Genomic DNA, 21,237 nt, shown 5'->3' on the forward strand with positions numbered 1-21,237 from the left:
ACCTACACTACCTTAAAAACAAAAAGGGGACATTATGAATTTTTTTTTTATTAAATTAATACTTTTACTCAGTAAAGATGCATTATATTGATCATAAGTGAAAGTATAAGGACATTTATGTTACAAAAGATTTTACATTTTCTAAAAAATCATGAAAAACAAAAACATTAAGCTGTACAACTGTTTCAATATTGATAATATTAAGAAATGTTTCCTGAGCACCAAATCAGCATAATAGAATGATTTCTGAAGGATCATGTGACAATGCTAAAATTTAGCTTTGCATCACAGGAATAAATTCCATTTTAAAATATATTCAAATAGAAAATATTTTAAATTGTAATAATATTTCACAATATTACTGTTTTTACTGTATAAATAAAATCAACCTGAGTGAGCATATGACACTTCTTTTACAAACATTAAATCTTACCAACCACAAACTTGAACTATAAATAAAACTATTGGACAATAGCCAACGACGCAACTCAACTGTCAGACTCTGTTCCTTGTTTTGTGTGTGTTTTGCTCCCCATGTGCCTTCCTTGCCCTTATTTGGTCCTTCCTGTTCCTGTCCCCATTTAGTTCTATTAGTTCCAGGTGTTCCTTGTTATTAGTTATCCTCCTTACCTGTCTGCCCCTCGTTATCTGCCCTATTTGAGTTCTAGCTCGTTCTGTTCTCCTTCGTCCAGTATTGTGAACGTCGATCCACGTGTACTACCAGAGCTCGCTCCAGTGTGGGCTCCAGCCCCCGAATCCAGCCCAAAGTTGGCTCCTGTTCCCAAGTTTAGCCCATGGAGGGCGCCTGTTCCCGAGTTTAGCCCACGGAGGACTCCTGTCCCCGAGTTTAGCCCAGTGAGGGCTCCTGTGCCCGAGTTTAGCCCAGTGCGGGCTCCTGTCCCCGAGTTTAGCCCAGAGAAGGCTCCAGTCCCCGAGATTAGCCCAGAGAGGGCTCCAGCCCCCGAGTGTAGCACAGAAAGGGCTCCAGTTTCCATGTCGAGCCCAAGGAGGGCTCCAGTCTCCAAGTCAAGCCCAGGGAGGGCCACTGTTCCCAAGTTAGGCCTACGGAGGGCCGAGTGGCGAGGCCAAGGCCACGGAGGCCGTCCAACCATGGCCTTCACCAGCTTGGCAGAATGTGTGGCGGAGAACACAGCATCCCCAACTACGTCTAGTCGTCCAATCACCAGCACTGTCACTGTTGTGGGCATCCAGCATAGGTGAGGATTAAGGATTTAGCATAATAAGATTACACGGCCAGTGAATGATATCAAGAGACAGTCCATATGCGGCCGCCTGGTTTTCCACTGGCACCCTGTGTGTGTGAGAGAGAGGCTGGGAGAGTCAGCTGCTTGGAATCAAATGGAGTTTAGCCAAAATCAAACAGACTTTCAGACAATTGAGATTAAATCTCAATTTCTGAACATTCCCCTGTGTGTTCAGAACAAGCACGGAATCTGCCACAAGCTTCCCAGGGCGGGGAAGTAACAGAACCCAAATTAATTTGATCTAACAATTGGTATACGGTAATATACGGTCTTTTTACGCATTGCGTTGCATCGCGCCGCGTAAACATAAAACCATGTCTGCATTTGTGATCGGAGAAATGACAAACAACAAGCCCAACTCTACACTGCCCAAAAAACTCGCTTTAAATATATAAAATATAAAAACTCTTTAAATATAAAAAACTTACTTACAGTCTTTGAGTCAGAACAGCCGGCATTGTAGTCTACTCTCCCAGGATCAGGAAACGGTCCTTCATAAAATGTGCTGCACACATCTGAATATTTGGGTTGAAGTGTTCTGGAACAGTGTTGTAAATCCAACTTAACCACTGATTTCTAGTCGTGTCCATTTTTGGAAGGCCAAACAAAGTAGTTTCGCTTTCACAACGAAACACAGCGTCACACACGGCAGCCTTGAGTGAGTGGTGGTGGCCTAGAGTAAGCAGAGGCCAGGGGCTAAAGTGAGGAACGGCTGGAGGGCTAGAGTGAGCAGAGGTGGCGGATTCGACGAAGGAGCTGAACTGTGACGACCCCGGGCTGGACTCCGCTGAAAGGAAAAATTTAAATCGCATCATATGACCCCTATTAATCCAGGATTACACAGTACAATGTATATATTTGCTACACAGAGTCACATAGAGCATCTCTGGAGAGCCATCTGTGGCCCCGGACCCCCAAAACCCATAATGCGACAGAAGGGAGAAAGGGTTCCTAGAGAGCTCAGAAGCAGGTGGCATCTAAATGCTCTTTTAATCCTATAAATCTGCTGTAAAACAAACTTTTGAAATTGAACAAATCTCTTGAGACAGAGCTGTCATCAATGATGTTTTAGAAGCATTTAATCTGATAAACAGCTCTAAATAATATATTATTTACAGTTTAAAATATGGCACCAAGACTTGTTGAATTTAGATTATTCTAATATCATTATATGGCAAATGCTTTTCCATTTCACGTGAGAACTTGCCAACAATTAAGACAATAACTAAAAAGAAAAAAGTGCTTTGAAAAAATAAAACAAGCTATTGCATCTTGAACTTAAAGGGGTCATATGAAGCGATTTTAAATTTTTCCTTTCCCTTTGAAGTGTTACAAGCTCTTGGTGCATAAAGAAGATCTGTAAAGTTGCAAAGACTAAAGTCTCAAATCCAAAGAGATATTCTTTATAAAAGTTAAGTCAACCACGCCTACCTAAAATAGCTCATTCTAACACGCCCCCACATGTCTACGTCACAATGTGGGAATATTTGCATAACGCCGCCCAAATGTTCACACAAAGAAAGAAGGCGTTAACTTTTATTCTCGCTGTAGTATTGTTGCCGCCACCGCCATGCCGTGGAGACACTGTGTTTCGTTGTGAAAGCGAAACTTTTTTTGGCCTTCCAAAAGAGGACGATATCCGCTTCGTCATGCCTAGAGCTGATCCATGCTGGTCGCTGAGGAAATACATCAACTTCGCGCGGTGGATCACCGGATCGGCTTTCACCGTGGACAAAGTGGAGTCCAGCCCGGGGTCGTCACATACGGTTGCCACACGCCAGCCAGCCGCTCCTTCCCCGAATCTGCAGGCCGCGCCGTTCTCAAGCTCACCGGCCTACTCTCACTCAGCCCGCCAGCCATTCCTCACTCTAGCCGCCGGCCTCCACTCACTCTAGGCCGCCGCCGCGTGTGACGCTGTGTTTTGTTGTAAACCGAAACTACTTTGTTTGGCCTTCCAAAAGAGGACACGACTAGAAATCTTTGGTTAAGTTGTATTTACAACACTGTTCCAGAACACTTCAACCCAAATATTCAGATGTGTGCAGCACATTTTATGGAGGACTGATTCCTGATCCTGGTAGAGTAGACTACAATGTCGGCTGTTCTGACTCACAGACTGTAAGTACGTTTTTTATATTTAAAGAATTTGCCACTGACGAAAATTGTGAAATAGTATTTAACTATTAAAATATGCGAAATAGTTCAATAGATCCTGCAAAAACGCACTCTCCATTTAAATAACGATGAACTGGAAATATTTTTTTCCTGAAATAACAAAAATGAGCCAAAACACATTATGTGAGACATGATAATTAAGAACCTTTCGGCCTTCAAAACTTTTTTGTGTGCAGTGTCGGGGAAACATTTTCAGTTGCAGAAATTTTAGTGCACAATTATATAGCATTACGATAATAAACTGCATATAATTTAGGGCTGCACGATTAATCGAATGCGATTGTCATGCGCATTTTGTTAAAAAAGCCGGTTCTGTAATCAGCAGGAAATCATCATCACGTGCTTTCAGATGGAGCAGAATTTACTACACATAGCCGTAGTTCACTGACAAGTTACGCAAAAAAAGACGATTTTATTGCGCGATTCTACGGTGGCCGAGAGAGCTCAACGCGCTGCAACTTAAGAAAACACATGCAAATTGAAAAAACACCAGGATTCTGAAATTGAAGAAATCGTTCACGATAAGGACAGCTGTTTGCATAGCTTCTCAGTGAACTACGGCTCTGTGTAGTAAATGCTGCTCCATCTGAAAGCATGTGCAAATACCACATTTAATAACATATTTTTGCTCCAAACTAACTTCATAACGTCAGTCGAGTGTTTGAAATAAATCCTTCTGTGAGATGATGTGGCTTCTTACACAGAATAAGGCACGCAACATATTTCATAGTATTTAAGCAGTGATAAAGACATTGCATTATAAATATACTTTATTTTAATGAAAATTATAATAATAAGAACTCAGATAAACCGTATATTGCCGTAGTCATGTGTTTATTAGTCACATTGAATCAATGAAAGCTGTTGAATCTTCTGTTTATTCAGCTGCAGCGAATAAACTGGGTTTCTTCTGCAAGGTGTATTTGGAGTTTCAGCGTAAGAGTGCCCTCTGTCCTTTGGATGGAGATTTACTGCTGATCACAGAACCGTGCTTCACTGAAAGATACGCATGACAATCGCAGCTTCTGTCGAATCGCGATCTCGATTCCATTTCGATTTATCATGCAGCCCTAATACAATTCATTTAAAACATATATATATATTTTCACACCAGTCAAAAATAGTTTCAAATATTGCAGTAAAATACATAGATATACCTTCAAGAGTCCGTTACAATTAAATATATACTGCAAACACCTGGTATACAAAGCAAAGCATGCAAACAGCAATTCAGGCATTGAGACTGATGTCACACTTGTGTAAAGGTCACAGTGACTCCATGCCACCATCTAATGTGCTAACACTCCACTGACCTCCTGAAATAGCAAAGAAAATAAACAGCAGCCCAGGAGACACTGGAAAGCAGGCTGTAATTCTGAGCACCATTGTTCATGATTGCCGGACATTCAGAATGAAAATTAGTAAAAATAATAATAATGGTTAAGAAAACAATAAATATATTGTATTGAAAAATATATATATACTAATTTATAATACACTACCGGTCAAAAGATTGGAATAATATTTTTTTTGTATGTCTTTGAAAGGAGTTTCTTACAATCTTACACCAAGGCTGCAATTCTTTGATCAAAAATACTATAAAAAGAGCAATATTGTGAAATATAATTACAATTTAAAACAACTCTTTTCTATTTTAATATATTTAAAAATTGTATTTATTCCTGTGATGGCAAAGTTGAATTTTCATCATTTCTCCAGTCTTCAGTGTCAAATGATCCTTCAGAAATCATTCTAATATGCTGATTTTCGAAACCATGAAAAAAATCTTATTTCAACGTTTGACTAGTTGCATATATACTGTACTATAAAATATTTTTGTTTTTGTTTTTTCAGTTTCTGAATCCCCTTCTGGGATTTAGAGAGGCAATAAAAAAATTCTTAAATTATGTGTAAACTTTTAAATATTTGAAATTTTAAAATACCCTGAGCAAAAAGACAGGAACTCAATCCCAAGGGCTGCTTCAGAGCTTCTTATCACAGCCCATCTGAATTCAGACATACACGAGGAGCTCGACTTTGGGAGCTTCTGCGGGACTTAAGAAGATTACATAGATTCGAATAGTGTTAACTAAGACGGCGTTCCCCCGAAAACCCAGATGGAAGGAAGATGAGGAGGGGGGACCTCTCTGATGTTCTCGATCTGTGTGGCAGAAGGCAGCTGAGGGTGGCCACGTATTGCTCTCTTTGTTTTCATTGGTCCTTCATGTCCAGTGAAAGGGATCGGAGAACCTAGAGATTTGGAAATCGGAAGGCTATCAGCGCAGCTATCAAAACGAGGCTGGCACCTGGTTGGTTCATGAAGGACAGATGTCTGCATGCATGACATAAAGGATGCCTTTCTCCATCACTTGATTTTTACAACAGTCTAATGGAAATCAAATGAATTTTAAAAGGCAGATAATGACTAAAGCCAATTAGAGAGTCAATCCCCATAAATATGAACAAAAGCGAAGCGATTTCAAGGGATGCTGAGCTAGTTCTGTAACAATGACGTGACATAAATAGACTAATCTTTATTGAAATGAACTTTGACTGCAGTCTGAACCCAAGAGGGAGCTGAAAGGCAAACAGATCTTATCGGATGTCCCAAGACAGGCCTTCTGTTTTGGCTAAAAGAGAAATCTTACAATTCTCTATTCACTAAATGCCCATCCCTAGCACCGATTTCTTTTTCAAATTAGCCTGCTTTGTTTTTACGTTATAGATATCTTTTAATTCATATAGGAAAAAAATACAGATTAATGCAGTTTTCAGAGCAGAGCGTAAAATGACCTTCCTGTGGGTCACAAATAATAGTAACCACAGCCCTATAATTGTCCTGGCATCCAAGATTATTACTTTCCTTTCAACACTAACGCAAACAAACCTTCCACAGATGACAATCTAACTTCCCTTCGGAGCAATGCCACTATATTCTTAACCTCAGATTGTGGTAGCAGAGAGAATCACATTGGGGAAACCCAAGCAAGCTGCTCAGGAAACATTTGACATGTTATGACTGTTAGTATTAGCACTGTGTGGAACAATATGAGCTGATAAAGCTGACCTCATAAAAATAACATAAGCGATACCAGCATTTGGACAAACTAAAAAGAGCACCTCAACAATAAAGGGACCTGTCTAGAGGATATCTAAAATTGTTTTTGGTCATAAAAAGTTTCTGAATGGCCAAAACTATCAGAGATAAGACTCAGCTGACACACACTTATTCGAAAGGACACACTATCTACCTATAAATTAATTACAAGTCTGTAAATATATGGATGTTAAATACTGATTTACATATGTTTTATTATGTGAGAAACCATTACAGTCAGTAATAAGGAAATTGGTATGGGTCAAAGACGAGACGTCCCATTTTGGTGGCCGCATCAAATTAAATTGACAAAATATTTATAACACAGAATGCATATTAAATGCAAAAATGTCTACTTTAATGTTTCAAATAACTTCTGTGAAAATAAAATGTCAAAATATGGTGAAATAATGTTCCATTGTGTCATTCAGCATAATAGATGTTTTTATGTAAAAATTAAACATGCTTATTCTGACCTGTACTTATTAAAATATACAAACACACATTTTTTTTCAGGCTTCTTTGACGAATAGAAAGTTCAAAGTTTCAAATACACATCTTTTGTAACATTGCAAATGTCTTTACTAGAATCTGGTAAACTATCTTTACTAGATTATGTATTAAAGGGATAGTTCACCCAAAAATGAAAATTCTGTCATAATTTACTCACCCTCCTGTCCTTCCAAAACTGTAGGAGTTGCTTTTGTTATGTTGAACATAAAAGAAGATATTTTGAAGATTGCTGGTAATGAAACAGTTGGTGGTTGCCATTGACTTCCATAGAAGGAAAAAAAAAAATACTATGGAAGTCAATGGCAACCACCAACTGTTTGATTACCAGCAATCTTCAAAATATCTTCTTTTGTGTTCAACATAAGAAAGCAACTCATACAGGTTTGGAACGACATGAGGGTGAGTAAACGATGACAGAATTTTCATTTTAGGGTGAACTATCCCTTTAATCTTAAAAATTTAATAAATAACACGATTAAAATGACAGCTTCAGTATTTACAATGTGGTTATAAAAGAAGCTCTGATCTGTTCACTACATTTCCTCTTGTCTAAAGTACAAGGGCATCATGATTTTAGTGTTATTATGGCTCCGGTGGGTCAGTTTCAACATCGATAGCAGGATATGCATACATGATCTACTGCAGGAATGTCACGTGATGGAATTATAATAAACGATACAGTCATTTGTACAATAATCCTACCTGATTCATGTCCACTGAAAGCGTGATGTTTGTATATCTTGATCACACGTTCACTACGCAGCCGCATCAACCTTGAACTCCATTGCATCTTTGAACAAGTTTCCTTCTGATTGGCTAAGAAAACAGCAATTCAGTCGCTGATTGGCTGTAGCCTCACCGGCGTTGCTGTCAACACCAGAAAAACATGGCGGCTCCCATGAGCGGCATGGCTGGATCCACCAGCATAGGCAACGCAACTAGTTTTCAGAAAACCCCCCGAAGAAAACTAGTTTCTATCCCTGGTACAAGACCGTCTGTACAGAACGGACAGCTCTTAGTATCGTCTGGCGTCAGTTCGCTTGACTACGTGATTGGTCAGTACAATTCACTCGGTTTAAGCTCACTGTCAAGTGTATGTGCAATATATTCATAGTTTTGCTCTCCACTTTATCGTCTTCATGTTTATTAGTAAATCTAGACAGACTTCCCCATTAATAGACTTTTTTCTGCACCACTGTCACACTTAATGTATGCAAGTAGTATCATGTAAGACCTCGCAGAGAAATGCCCTTATTCCTTCAATTTATTTTATTTTATTATGGGTATAATTAAATATTATTATATTGCATAAATTTTTTTTTTGTATTTTAAGTCCTGTAAGATATAGATTCGGTAATGATTACTTTATCTTGGCATGTATACACTGTAAAATGTGACAAAGAATTCCATGAAAAATATGTGTTCAGTAATAATAATGACAATTATAATAATTTTTATTTGTCTTTAATTGAAATCCTACACTCAAAAAGAATACACTGTATATATTATATAGCATATATATACTATATTTCTAGATATTTCTATATTTCAGTTTGTAATAAAGGTACTTGCTTAGCTTACCCACAGTATATTGATTGCATCTAGTTTAAAAGTTAGACATTTTAATAATAATAATGCAAAATGTTATGTGGTAAGGAAAATGTTTATTTTAATGCAGGTGTGCGTGAGCTTTTCTGATTAAGTTATGGGGATATCTTTTGAAGCGTATGGTATTGGTTGATGTTTAGATAAACTACGTTATTGTGTTCTGTCATTAAATCATGTGCACTGTTGTGTAGGTGGAGGCCTGGCAGTTGGAACTCTGCTGCTTGTAGGTAAGCAATGAAGCAATGTCTTTATACTGTCATGTCATGCCAGTAGGTCGTTGAAAAAGTTATTATTTCTGGCTATTATGTTTGCACTCAACCAATGTTTTGCATGCAAAAATATGGGTAAGATATTTGATTACTAAAAATAATGTTTTCATTAGTGTACAGTACAAAACCAAAGCCAATGAAACACAGAAGCATCTAACCAGATGTGCAAATAGCAATAGTGTGTGTATATTATTTCTTAATAATAATGTAGTTGCTTTTGATTCTACAAATTATGATTCAGTAGGCTGATAGCTCATTAGATATGGTGATAACTCTGATTACAGATTAATTGTGTTTTTTTAAATTCTGTAAGGATAACTGCAGTTTACCCGAGTAGAGAGGTTAATTTTGAGGATGTTTCTGTTGCTCCTCATCATTTTTTTTTTTTTTTTAAATATAAGGTTAAGAAAGTTGACACTTTACACTCTAGTATATGACTGCCATATCTTTTTTATTTTTTTTGAATAGTGATTCATTTTGATGTGGCTTATCATTATCAAAACATATATTCATAAGGATCTTATATCTTTATGGCCTACTTTCTATTCTTTGCATTCTTTTGTCATATTGAAGTCATTCTTTCACTTCATTGAAAGTGGATTGGTCATGGTTCTTTATGATGTATTGAGTCCTGTCTAGGTCACTCCCCAACATGTGACCCACATGTGTATTAGACAAGTAGATGTTTTTACTAAATTGGAAAGAAATGATTCTAAATGGGAAATAAATTATCTGCTTAAATTGTGGGCTGTAGCTTTATCTAATACACTGCATCTTTTTTTCCAGATGTTATTAACTTACAGGTGACGTTTGTAATTTTTGTTACAAGTTGTACTAAAGAAAAAATTGTATTAATCTGAACACCACCTGCCATTGGATGGTTAAATAGATAGCTCCGCCCCACATTTACATCACTGGTTGAGCCAGTGTTGCTGTGTAAGACTGGATGGGATGCTAAAACATGCAGAAATATTTTATTGTGCTTGTGTTAGGTAATTGGTTTAATTTTCTGCATATTATGTTATAGAAGAAATTATTTTAATATTGAAAAATACACAAGTTGAACGGTTATTATTTGATTCAACAGTAATTAAAATACATGATAGAAGTGTCCCCAGTGGTTGCACGTTTAATTCCGATTTGTATTACTGGTGCCATTGTGAATCAGTGAGACTCGGACAGCAAACATATGGAACCAGGAGGGCAGAAGTGTTGACCCAAATTTCCCCTGCAGCTTTGAGTGACCTGGCATCCGCCCGAGATCACCCTGATGAGATCGTGCAGGTATGAAGAAAATCAAATCAAGTGTTCACACTCTGCCTCTTCGACGCTTTGGTCAGGTTTTTTGGTTCTGTGAACTCCAAATACATCAAAATTCATTATTTACAGCCGTATTCTTTTTATATAACTAGTACCTGGCTCTCAAAACAATAAACCTGGAGAAATCTGTGTGTCTTTTTCAGTAAAATGTTTTTCTCAGCATTGGTCAGGAACCGTGTGACCGAACATGACACAGTGTCTGTATGTATTGTTATGACTGTGCTATATAGTCTGATTTCTTTTGGTCTAAGGACTCTTTGAAACTGTTTGGAATAGAATACCATAGTCAAAGTAGTCAAAGTATTATTTTTTTTCTCTGCATGTATAGTCTGCATAGCAGTTTATACATGCTTTGTACATTCCAAATCTGTCCCACAATGCAATGCGCACAAATTAACCTTGCATTGCTTATGCAATGAAGTAACCAGAAGTAATATGTGCTGTAATTTTTTACATATTTTCTTTCTTCATTATTTCATGACATTTTATTTTATTTTGACATTATTTGCATCTTGTCTTGCTTCATTATTTGTTTAGACATTGTTTTATATTTTTTTTATTTTGAAATTATTCATATCTTCTTGCTTCATTATTTGATCAAGCATTTTATTCAATTTGTTATTGTATTTTATTCCAATTTGTCATTCACATCTTTTCTTCATTATTATTAATATTACTAGTAGTAGTATATTTTATTTCATTTATTTTACATTGTTCGCATCTTTGGTATTTGACCATTTTATTTATTTAGACACATCTTAATCATTCACATCTTCTTGGTTTATTATTTAATCAGACACATTTTATTTTATTTTACATCATTCACAGAGTAAGACTGTAAGGCATCAGTGTAGTTTAAAATGTGCATACTGTTTCTTGTTCTGCATTTAAAAAGCTCTAGGCAGTAGTCATGTCTAGTGTGCAGTGTGCTTTTAAGCGGTACACTAATATTCCATTACAAACATAGCCAGTTTTTTCTCTCTCTTCTCCTACCCCATCTAAGCTTTCATAGACTGATACATGAATGTTTTTGTGTAAGAGCTCAGGGAGTTACCTGTGAGCGTTAACAAGTCTCACCTTAATGACAGTGGACAGGAGTTCCTCTCTCGCCGGCCCCTGATTGGCCCCCAGTCAACACAAGCTTAATGAGGGCCTCTTGTTGCCCTTCAGACAGCTCCTGCATTGAGCTGTTATTTGTGAAACAGTCTCTGTTTTTTGTTATTGCATGGTCTGTATGAACATTCCCCTAAGGGACACAGTTCCCACCTTCATTTTGGCATTTTTTGGCATTAACGACAGCATCAACCCTGTTGTTTAAACAACAGCTTTTAATGTGCTAGCACCATTTTGTGTTTATTCATATTTTTGGCCTTGTTAAAACGGGTCACTTGACATTAATTTCCCTTTTCACAGTGAGCTTTGGCCAAGCTACTAGCTACTTAAACTAGCTTTAGTCTACCTAGATACAGTGTAAAAATTCTAGAAACATCAATACCCACACAAACTCAGTTAAAAAATAGGTGACATATTTGAGATAAAATATAGACAGTGTATTTGATATGTCAAATATAAATATAAAAATATATAGTAAGTTAATAACTGGTCATTTATTTTTAAAATACAAGCAACAAGCATTACATCGTAAACATTATTCCAAATATTCCATAAATGCTGTTTCAATTTTAAATGCCTCTCTAAAGATTTGCGTATGGTCAGGTAAAAAGTCTTTCCTTATTCAGATTACATTTATGAACTAGTATAAACATTTAAGACTTCAATTTCAGTGGGTGCAAAAAAGTTATAACAGTAATACAGTGACATTATTCTGCAACTTTTTCTTTAATTGTATTCTGTCTCAAATATATTTTAAAATTATTGTTGTTATTAGTAGTAGTAGTAGTATATAAATTAGTTAATTAATGTTCTGTCTTTTCATATATTAAAAAAAAAGGAACTCCCTTCTCCAATTGTGGATGATGTTGCCGGCATGAAAATCAGCGAGGGTCAGTCTCAGCCGAGTGATCCAGAGAATCCAGACACAATGAAAATCGCCTGGCGCTACCAGAACCAACCAAGAGTTCAGGTAAAAGACCATCTGTAGGGCAGTCGGTCCTTTTATTCAGTACAATATTGAGAAATCAACCGCACACAGTGGCTCTCAACTAATTTTTTTTTTGCTTCAGTACCCAGGTTTACATTAAAGATCAAGTCATGACCTGCACTGAAAAGCAAAATTGTTCATTATAATATTTATCCAGTAAACAAATGCCCTTAAAATTACACATGCAAATGTATTACCACATAATTCTTACTTTGTCAGTAATTTAGTGTACAAATGCATTGTGGTTGGCACAAACAATAATAATCTTCGTTGCTAATGAATTTACACCAGTGTTATTATAGGTAACTAAAACAATAAAAACATTTTGGTTACTTGAAAGAAAATAAATGTTAACTGATATAAAATATTAGAAAACTTGCACTTATTTTATTTCAACTGGTTGCCAAGGCCACATTTCTCATTTTTGTTTAGTTCAACTTGAAATACTAAAATAACTAAACGTAAATAACCTAAAGCTAAAATATATACATGTATACACAAAAGAATAAAAGTGACAAAAACACAAAGCAAAATTATTAAAACTGAAAAATTAAAAATGTTAATAAAAACTGTAATAGTACATCAATGATACTAAAATAACACTGATTTGGATTTGAAGTACTCTAGTTTATTTTGCTTTGCATAGTTTTGTGTGCATGAAACACAGCCTGTCCATGTTGTCATCAGTCTTGTTTGTCTAGCTTCAATGCCAATATACAGTGGATACGGAAAGTATTCAGACCCCCTTAAATTTTTCACTCTTTGTTATATTGCAGCCATTTGCTAAAATCATTTAAGTTAATTTTTTTCCTCATTAATGTACACACAGCACCCCATATTGACAGAAAAACACAGAATTGTTGACATTTTTGCAGATTTATTAAAAAAGAAAAACTGAAATATCACATGGTCCTAAGTATTCAGACCCTTAGATTTTTTGGAAAAATTTTTTTACAGTGTATGGACAGAATTTAGTCTGTCTTTTAAAAATTGACAAACCTTTTTATTTTACTATGCCATTTATATGGTAAATTAGTTGCATTTTCTTATCTGCATTCAGCATTGTTTTATACCTGCTGTCCACAACTCAATCAGAACAGAAATGCGACTCATTTTTGGAATCACTTTTATACATGCTAAGAACAGGGGGTGGGAAAAATAGTGTCCTATAATAAATGTATCAATTCCTACCCACCCAGCGCTGTGAATGGGCTTTGGCTGCTCTCATTCACAGTTTAGGTAGATTACTCACGCTTAGCTGGTTATAGGTGGACTTAAAACCCAAGGAGACAGGAGGACATGGAGCTTCTATTCAACCTCAAGCCCTTTACAATGGACTAGCAGCCTCCAGCACCCCCAAATCCCTTCACAGTCCTCGCTGTGGCGTCTGCGCACCCCTCTTTCTTCCATTTTCAGAAAAGACCCCTCCTGCCAGCCCATAATCCAGATTGCTATGGAGATTAGGGGGGGCACTAGTGAGTCCCCAAAGATTTCACTCTTTCTGTCTGCATTTTTGGACAACTTTCACTAATTTTTTTCCCTCCTCATTGGATATTTTCAGTCTCGTTTCCTTATTTCCTTATTTCCCTTCCTCTTTTTTCCCCCGTCTCGAGGGGATACTTACTCTCCTTAACCTTTATCATACCTCTGTCCTCCTGTCCTCTTACCAGTAAATCTAGTAAGGGATTTGTATCCTAAACTCGTTTCTTTTTCTCAATGGAGACGCCAGATCAAAGTTCAGTCAGTCAAAACCCATGCCGTAACGTTAAAGGGGTCGACCCGACCGGCCCACTAAACGAGGATGAGCGCCAAGCTGTCAGTCTCCGAAGGAGGTGCTGGAACACATAAGAGTCGCTGATCCAGATCAGGAGAAGATTAGGGGCTCACCTCGCTGCTCATTAGAAACTCTGGAGCAAAAACCAGACCCCCTCACAACCTGAGGAAAACATCTGCCCGCGTGCAAGTGTGCTTTCCTAAGCCCAAGTGGTCAGTCTCATCAGAAAGTGATTACATTCTCGATGGCTTAACGAATCCTCTGGGTCTCTTACAGTTTAACAATGGATAAGCTATCAGTGGTAGCTGGAAGCTGGAGTCTTTTATATGCTTAACTTTTCTTGTTATTGTCTTATGTAAAAAATGGTCCACTATGATAGGTCATCAATTCGTAGATGATTCTCTATGTACACAACTGTTTAAAAGTTGGTCAGTAAGATTTATATTTTAAATAATAAATGTTATTTTTTATAAATTTTTTTGAAAGGCATTAATGCTTTTGTTTAAGAAGAATGCATTAAATTTGTTGTGGAAAAAAATTTCAAATAAATGTTCTGTTTTTTTTTTTTACTTTATTCATCAAAAAATATATATAATCGTTTCCGCCAAAATATTAAGCAGCACAACTGTGCTATTATCAACAGTGATTACAAGAAATGTGTCTTGAGCACCAAATATTAGCATATTATAATGATTTATGAAGGATCATGTGACACTGAAGCCTGGAAAAAAAATCAGCTTTGCCATCACAGGAATTACATTTATTTAAAAATATATTAAAGTAGAAAACAGTTCATTTAATTTGTAATAATATTTCACAATATTAGTGTTTGTATTATTTACAATTTTTTTTTACTTTTTTTTTTATTATTAAACAAATGCTGCCTTGGTGAGCATAAGACTTCTCTCAAAAACATTTTTAAAAAATTGTACTGACCTCAATTTTTTTTGAAGTGCTAGTAATGAAATTACGGTATTTAACTGTAAATGTAAGTTAAAACCGTAAAACCTAAAACGTTGCTACTGTATTTTTTACGGTAAATTTTACTGATTTTTTGGAAAAAAATTTTTACAGTGTATGGACAGAATTTAGTCTGTCTTTTAAAAATTGACAAACCTTTTTATTTTACTATGCCATTTATATGGTAAATTAGTTGCATTTCTTATCTGCATTCAGCATTGTTTTATACCTGCTGTCCACAACTCAATCAGAACAGAAATGCGACTCATTTTTGGAATCACTTTTATACATGCTAAGATATGTCCTTACTTCTATTATGATAAGTGTGCTAAGTATCGTCACATATCTCCAAGAAGAAAATGCTTTCTCAATGCTGATGTCATGTTTCTGAGGAACACATCTGCAATTTCGTTTTATGATGGGTGTTCAGCCTAATAAAGGTTTTCGTAAAAACGTCTCTGTACTTCCAGGTCCTCGCCAGCGCTGCGAGAGCCAGGGTTGAGTCTTCAATGGTGTTTGCCATGCGGTTGTTTTATGGTTGCGAGGGGTGCGCGTGTAGAGGAGGCAGGAGCTTTCGTTGCATTAAAGTCTATGGCACGGCCACAGTGCAAACAAATCAATCTGGAGCCCCTGGTTCATGGAGGCTCTCTCTGCTTTTTATGTCCGCAAACAAAAAGGTCTTCTAATTGTTTATCTGCATAACAGCACCATAGTGAAGGGGCCGTGTTCCCAAGCTTATGTTTACTCGCATCAGTAAATGTGTTCCTGTATGGCGATACTGTGTCCGCGGAACAGCTTGTGCTATGGCAGCAACGTGATGGATGCCGTGGCCTACGTAGGTGTTGCTTTTGGAATTTTGCTGTCATTCCTTCCTCTGCCTTCAGTTTATTATGATTTTATGACGTGTTGTAATGGAATCATAAAGCTTTTAGCCGTTAACTGTTTTAGCACACCTTTTAGATGTGTTTCCGTCCCATAGGAACATGAAGAGACTTTATTCCTAGTACGTATTTTGCTGAAGGGCATCTAATCGTCATGCAATTTCTAACCCAAAAATTATATTACGCTGGCTGTTTTGTGACCTTTGCAAAGTAAAGGTTTCAGCTTTATCCGAGACAGATGAATATGGCAGTGGAAAAAAATATTGCAAGATGCAATATTTGTTATAAGAGAGTCACATACAGCAACAATACAAGCAACCTTTTTAAACATTTACAAACAACACACCCTGAAACGTATAAAGAGGCTGAACAAAAACAAGCTGCCCAGTCTCCCTCTGTCCAACAAAAGACGTTACAGGACAGTTTTCAGGGAGGCAAACCCTATCCAGGTACAAAGAGCACAGTCATTAGTTAACTTATTTACTGTACTCCCTGTCTCTTTCGTAACCATTAGGCGAATAAGAATAAATATTTTGTGTGTGCGTTTATGTGGGGTGTCCTGGTATTCCTTACGTTATAGGGACAAAAACGTTACCACAAGTATAGTAATACCAATAAATTTTGACTTCCTGAGGACATTTTAGGCCTCCATGAGGGAAAGTTGAAGATGAAGAAAAAATGGTCTGTTCAAAATTAAGAAATAAGTAAAAGTATGCACAGTTTGTTGTTGGTATTTTAGTTTATTTCATTAAGATTTGTTATGTCATTTAATCAATATTTTTTTTGTAAAATATGGAGATACCTGTCGGCCATTATCCTCAACGGACGGCACCTTAAGCGATCACGCTCTGTTAGGCTGCTGCGGTCTCTGTCTCAGGCACAATGGGGGCGTGTCCTCTTTTGATTGCCGCCACCCCCACCTCCCCAGGTCTTAATCAAAGGAGGGAAACACGTGTTTCACCCCATTAAGGAGCAAATCAGTGAGGTGGCTTTAGGGCAGGGGTGTCCAAACTCGGTCCTGGAGGGCCGGTGTCCAGAAGAGTTTAGCTCCAACCCCAATTAAACACACCTGAACTAGCTAATCAAGCTCTTACTTGGCATAGAAACTTAAAGGCAGGTGTGTTGAGGCAAGTTGGAGCTAAACTCTGCAGGACACCGGCCCTCCAGGACCGAGTTTGGGCACCCCTGCTTTAGAGCGTGAAATGTTTGGGTTCAATTATATATTTTCTTAAAGAAATTAATATTTTTGTTTAACAAGGATGCATTAAATTAATCAAAAGTGACAGTAAAGACATTGATAATGTTACAAAATATTTATATTTCAAATAAATGCTGTTCTTTTAAACTTTGTTCATCAGTGACACTGAAGACTGGACTAATAGCTGCTGAAAATTCAGCTTGGTCATCATAGGAATTAATTACATTTTAAAATATATTTAAAAAGAAAACAGTGCTTTTAAATTTTACAATATTAATGTATTTTTACTGTATTTTTGAGCAAATAAATGCAGCCTTGGTGTGCACAAGAGACTTCTTTCAAAACCATAAAAGTCATTTCAAAAGTCTTACCGACCCCAAACGTTTGAACACTATGTGAATATGCACAGATGGAAGATTAATAATCAGATGGAAGATTCATAATCAGTTCTATTGACACTATTTGTTCATAATGATTACCACTGAAAATTTTAATTTTGAGACTTCATTGTGTGCGTTTGACATGTGACTGTGTCATAAAACCTGTGTTATAAAAGTTATAATCCCATTATTTGAGCTAGAATCAGAAAAATTCAGCTAGTCCTTTTGAACACAACTAAAAGTATGTGTCAGGCCTGGATGTTGCTGTTTGTCAAGATTTAAATTCAGTTCTCAATCTTTGAGTAATTGACGGCTGTCGTAGCTGCATGCAGAGTGGCACAGTGTGGTCATTACAACATGTTGTGAGCCAGAATGAGAGGGAAAGACTGAAATGAATGACTGAAGTGACAGAATGAAAGACTTTACAAAACCCCTGAGGTGTGATATATATCTTTAAATGAGCAAAGACATAAATCTCAGTCTAGTAGTTTAATCTCAACAGGCTGCTTGATCGTCATCATTATATTTCAAACAAAAATGCACTTGCTTTGAATAGTAATAGGAGTCTTCAGAATGTCTGAATGCCATTGCATTTCAAGTCTCTTATGCTCCCCATGGCTGCATTTATTTGGTTAAAAAATACAGTAAAAGCAGTAATATTATGAAATATTTTAAAGGGGTCCTATTTTGTTCTTTTACAAAGTCTTGATTTTGTTTTGGGGGTGTACTAGAACATGCTCTCATGCTTGGTGGTTCGAAAAACGCATAATTTTTTACATAATTTACATTATTAAAATACCTTTCTCCCCAGCCTGGCACAAACGGCTCGATTAGCTCGATAACGGCTTTGATGAAGGTCCGCCTTCCAAAAAACAAAATGTGTTGTGATTGGTTAGCTGTCCCAGTGCGTTGTGATTGGCGAACAGCTTAAACCCCGTTCACACTAGCAGCGACTAGTTTTGTCGCTGCATGTCACCAAGGGCTGGCGATGAGGTTGCTAGTGGGCATTCTCAATACTTTGGGCATTCTCAAAGACGTTTGGGCACGGAGGTGAAAAAAACAGCATTTCAGGCGGTCGCACACCAGACGAGAAGCGCAGCTTTGCGTCACGCCACGTCTTTAAAATTCAAATACTTTATTTTCTATGAGTATAGGCACACCGGCGGCGGCGTTCGGCGTCGGTCCGCGGCGCCCAGCTACATCGTATTATACTTGTAAGAATTGTTCTAGACATGCCGAAAGTTTTAGGCTACAGCACAGCAGCTGCTCTTCTTCGTTTTCTCTGATGCACTAACTCTGCAGCAGCACTTCTTCTTTGTCGTCTCGTCTGATGCATTCACTCAACCAACCAAGCGTTCTAACCACGACCTCGCCCCTCCCCAACCCCCCTATCATTCGGATTTCTTTAGGCGCGAATTATTTGTAATGATATTCCAATGAGCCGCTTTGTGATACCCCAAAGCCCGGAAGCCAATGCTGTAGTCCAACCGAGCCGTTCGTTGTAGTTCTTGAAAAGGGATTTTTAAAAAACAAAATATCTCCCTTTGGAGTGGACTTTGAGATTTGTAACTTTCTAGATCTTTTTTATGCCCAAACATACACACTACACACTGACTCAAATTTAAAAAGTGAAAAAGCATAATAGGACCCCTTTAAGTAACTGTTTTATATCTGAATATATTTTAAAATCGAATTTATTCATGTGATGCTAAGTTGAATTTTCAGCATCATTACTCCATTCTTTAGTGTCACATGATCCTTCAGAAATCATTCAATATGCTCATTTACTGCTCAAGAAAAATATCTTCTCAATGTTGAAAACAGTTGTGCTGCTTAATGTTTTTGTGGAAACTGTGATACACTTTTTTTCAGGATTCTTTGATGAATTAAAAGTTCAAAAGAACAGCATTTATTTGAAATAGTAAAGACTTTCAAGATGTTACAAAAGATTTGTCACTTATCCCCAATTTAATGCGTCTTACGGAATGAGAAAAAAAACCTTACTGACCCCAAATTTTTGAACGGGAGTGTTTCTTTTGTTGAATAATGTTAAACTTAGTATTCTTCATTTTGTAACATAATATTACACTTGAAATATGTGCTTGTGCCAACCTTCCGTAAGATAAATGCCATGTGGTATTTTGTTATCTAATGCAGTTTTAGGGTCTAAATAAGTTTTAGGACACTGTATAATATTCTCAGATTTTAGGGAGAAAGAAAGCAAGAAACAAATTTGAGTAAAGACAAAATGTGCAACACAGAGCAGGTCAAGTGCTTTGACCTCCCTTGCTATGAGTTGCACATCTTACCCATGATTTAACATAGAAGCGCTGTGTCACTGGGATCAGAAGCACTGTCCCGTTAACACAGCGCTCTGTTTCAGCACACTCAGACTCACCGCAGGCCTCAGGGGGAGCGCCCGGAGCTGACAGAGGTGCCAAAGTGTTTAATTAATTTCATTTCATTTCATTTGATTTAATTAGTGATGTATTTCCTTGCGTCTACATGCACGGCTAGGTTGCCAGGGTTACTGCCGATGTCAACAGGCTTTTGTGATATCAAAGCAAATCCCACTTTATGACGGCAGCATATGCCGCAACAATTAGTGGTTTTAATTGAAGTGTACACAGATATCATCAGCTTTTGACCTGGTATGAAGCCATGATCATAATAGTCCACATTCAAGCATTTTCCTGAAACTGAACCTTTGCATAAAAAAATAAATAATAAACATGGTTTAAAGCTATCATTTGTTTGCACATTTGTTCTAAGTCAACTTTGAAACTTCTCTTACAATTTTAAGTCGCTTGACACATCGATATGATTAATTGCACAATTCCACACTTGTTACTTTAGATTAAAGCATCTGATAAAAGAAAGAAATGTTAAATGTGACTATGTTTTACACTTACGTTACTCTTTGAAAGATTGGGGTCTGTACAATTTTTATTTTATTTTTGAAAGACACTTATGCTCTCAAAGGTTGCATTTATTTTATTACAATAATTACAGTAATATTCAGGGTTTAGGGTTAGTACAAATGTAGAATTTTTATGTTTACCAAAGCTGCATTTATTTGATCAACAATATAGTAGAACAGTATATTGTGAAATATTACAACTTTAACTGTTTTCTGTTTCAATATAATTTCAAATGTAATTTATTCCTGTGATGTAATTCTTAATTTTCACCAGGCATTATTCCAGTCTTCAGTGTCACATGATCCTTCAGAAATCATTCTTATATGATGATTTGCTGCTCAAGAAACATTTCTTATTATTATTATTAATGTTGAAAATGTTCGTGCTGAAAATGTTCAAAATAAGTATATTTTATTCTTGTCATATTCTTTCAGTCCGTTACCAGTACCCTATCATGCTCTCCTGAAGTCTATCCAGACGGTCATCCGGAAAGAAGGGTTTGACGGATCCGCACCACAGGTTGGTTGTCATTTGTTTAGCCATTTATTACTCTGTTTCTCTGCCCGGTAATCATAATCAACTTTTTTCAGCAGCGATAACTTTAAAGAAATAGTACCCAGAAAATAAAAATCCTGCCATCATGTACTCACTCTCTCATGTCTTTCAAAATCCATGAAATTTTCTCGTCAATCGTACCAGAATGCCTTATTTCAGTATAATTAAAGGGAATGGTGACCACAACTTTCAAGCAAGGTTTTCAATGAACAGTCTTAAA

The 21,237-nt window shown here is 36.9% G+C and overlaps 1 protein-coding gene and 1 pseudogene across 1 annotated transcript in view; one reads left to right on the forward strand and one right to left on the reverse strand.

The window, feature by feature from the left end:
• The window catches only part of LOC107563199 (mitochondrial inner membrane protease subunit 1-like), a 15,740-nt pseudogene extending 7,891 nt beyond the window's left edge, over positions 1 to 7,849 (reverse strand).
• A 12-nt stretch (positions 7,850 to 7,861) lies between these two features.
• LOC107563187 (elongator complex protein 4-like) overlaps positions 7,862 to 21,237 on the forward strand; it is a 63,081-nt gene continuing 49,705 nt past the window's right edge. The window contains exons 1-5 of the mRNA XM_016247993.1: positions 7,862 to 8,105; positions 8,850 to 8,885; positions 10,162 to 10,211; positions 12,199 to 12,344; positions 20,897 to 20,981. Of these exons, the coding sequence (XP_016103479.1) occupies positions 7,937 to 8,105; positions 8,850 to 8,885; positions 10,162 to 10,211; positions 12,199 to 12,344; positions 20,897 to 20,981 (486 nt within the window). The 5' untranslated portion in view covers positions 7,862 to 7,936. The remainder of the gene's footprint in view (positions 8,106 to 8,849; positions 8,886 to 10,161; positions 10,212 to 12,198; positions 12,345 to 20,896; positions 20,982 to 21,237) is intronic.

This window comes from Sinocyclocheilus grahami, unplaced genomic scaffold (genome assembly GCF_001515645.1).
Source record: "Sinocyclocheilus grahami isolate Dianchi unplaced genomic scaffold, SAMN03320097.WGS_v1.1 scaffold861.1, whole genome shotgun sequence".
NCBI lineage: Eukaryota > Metazoa > Chordata > Actinopteri > Cypriniformes > Cyprinidae > Sinocyclocheilus > Sinocyclocheilus grahami.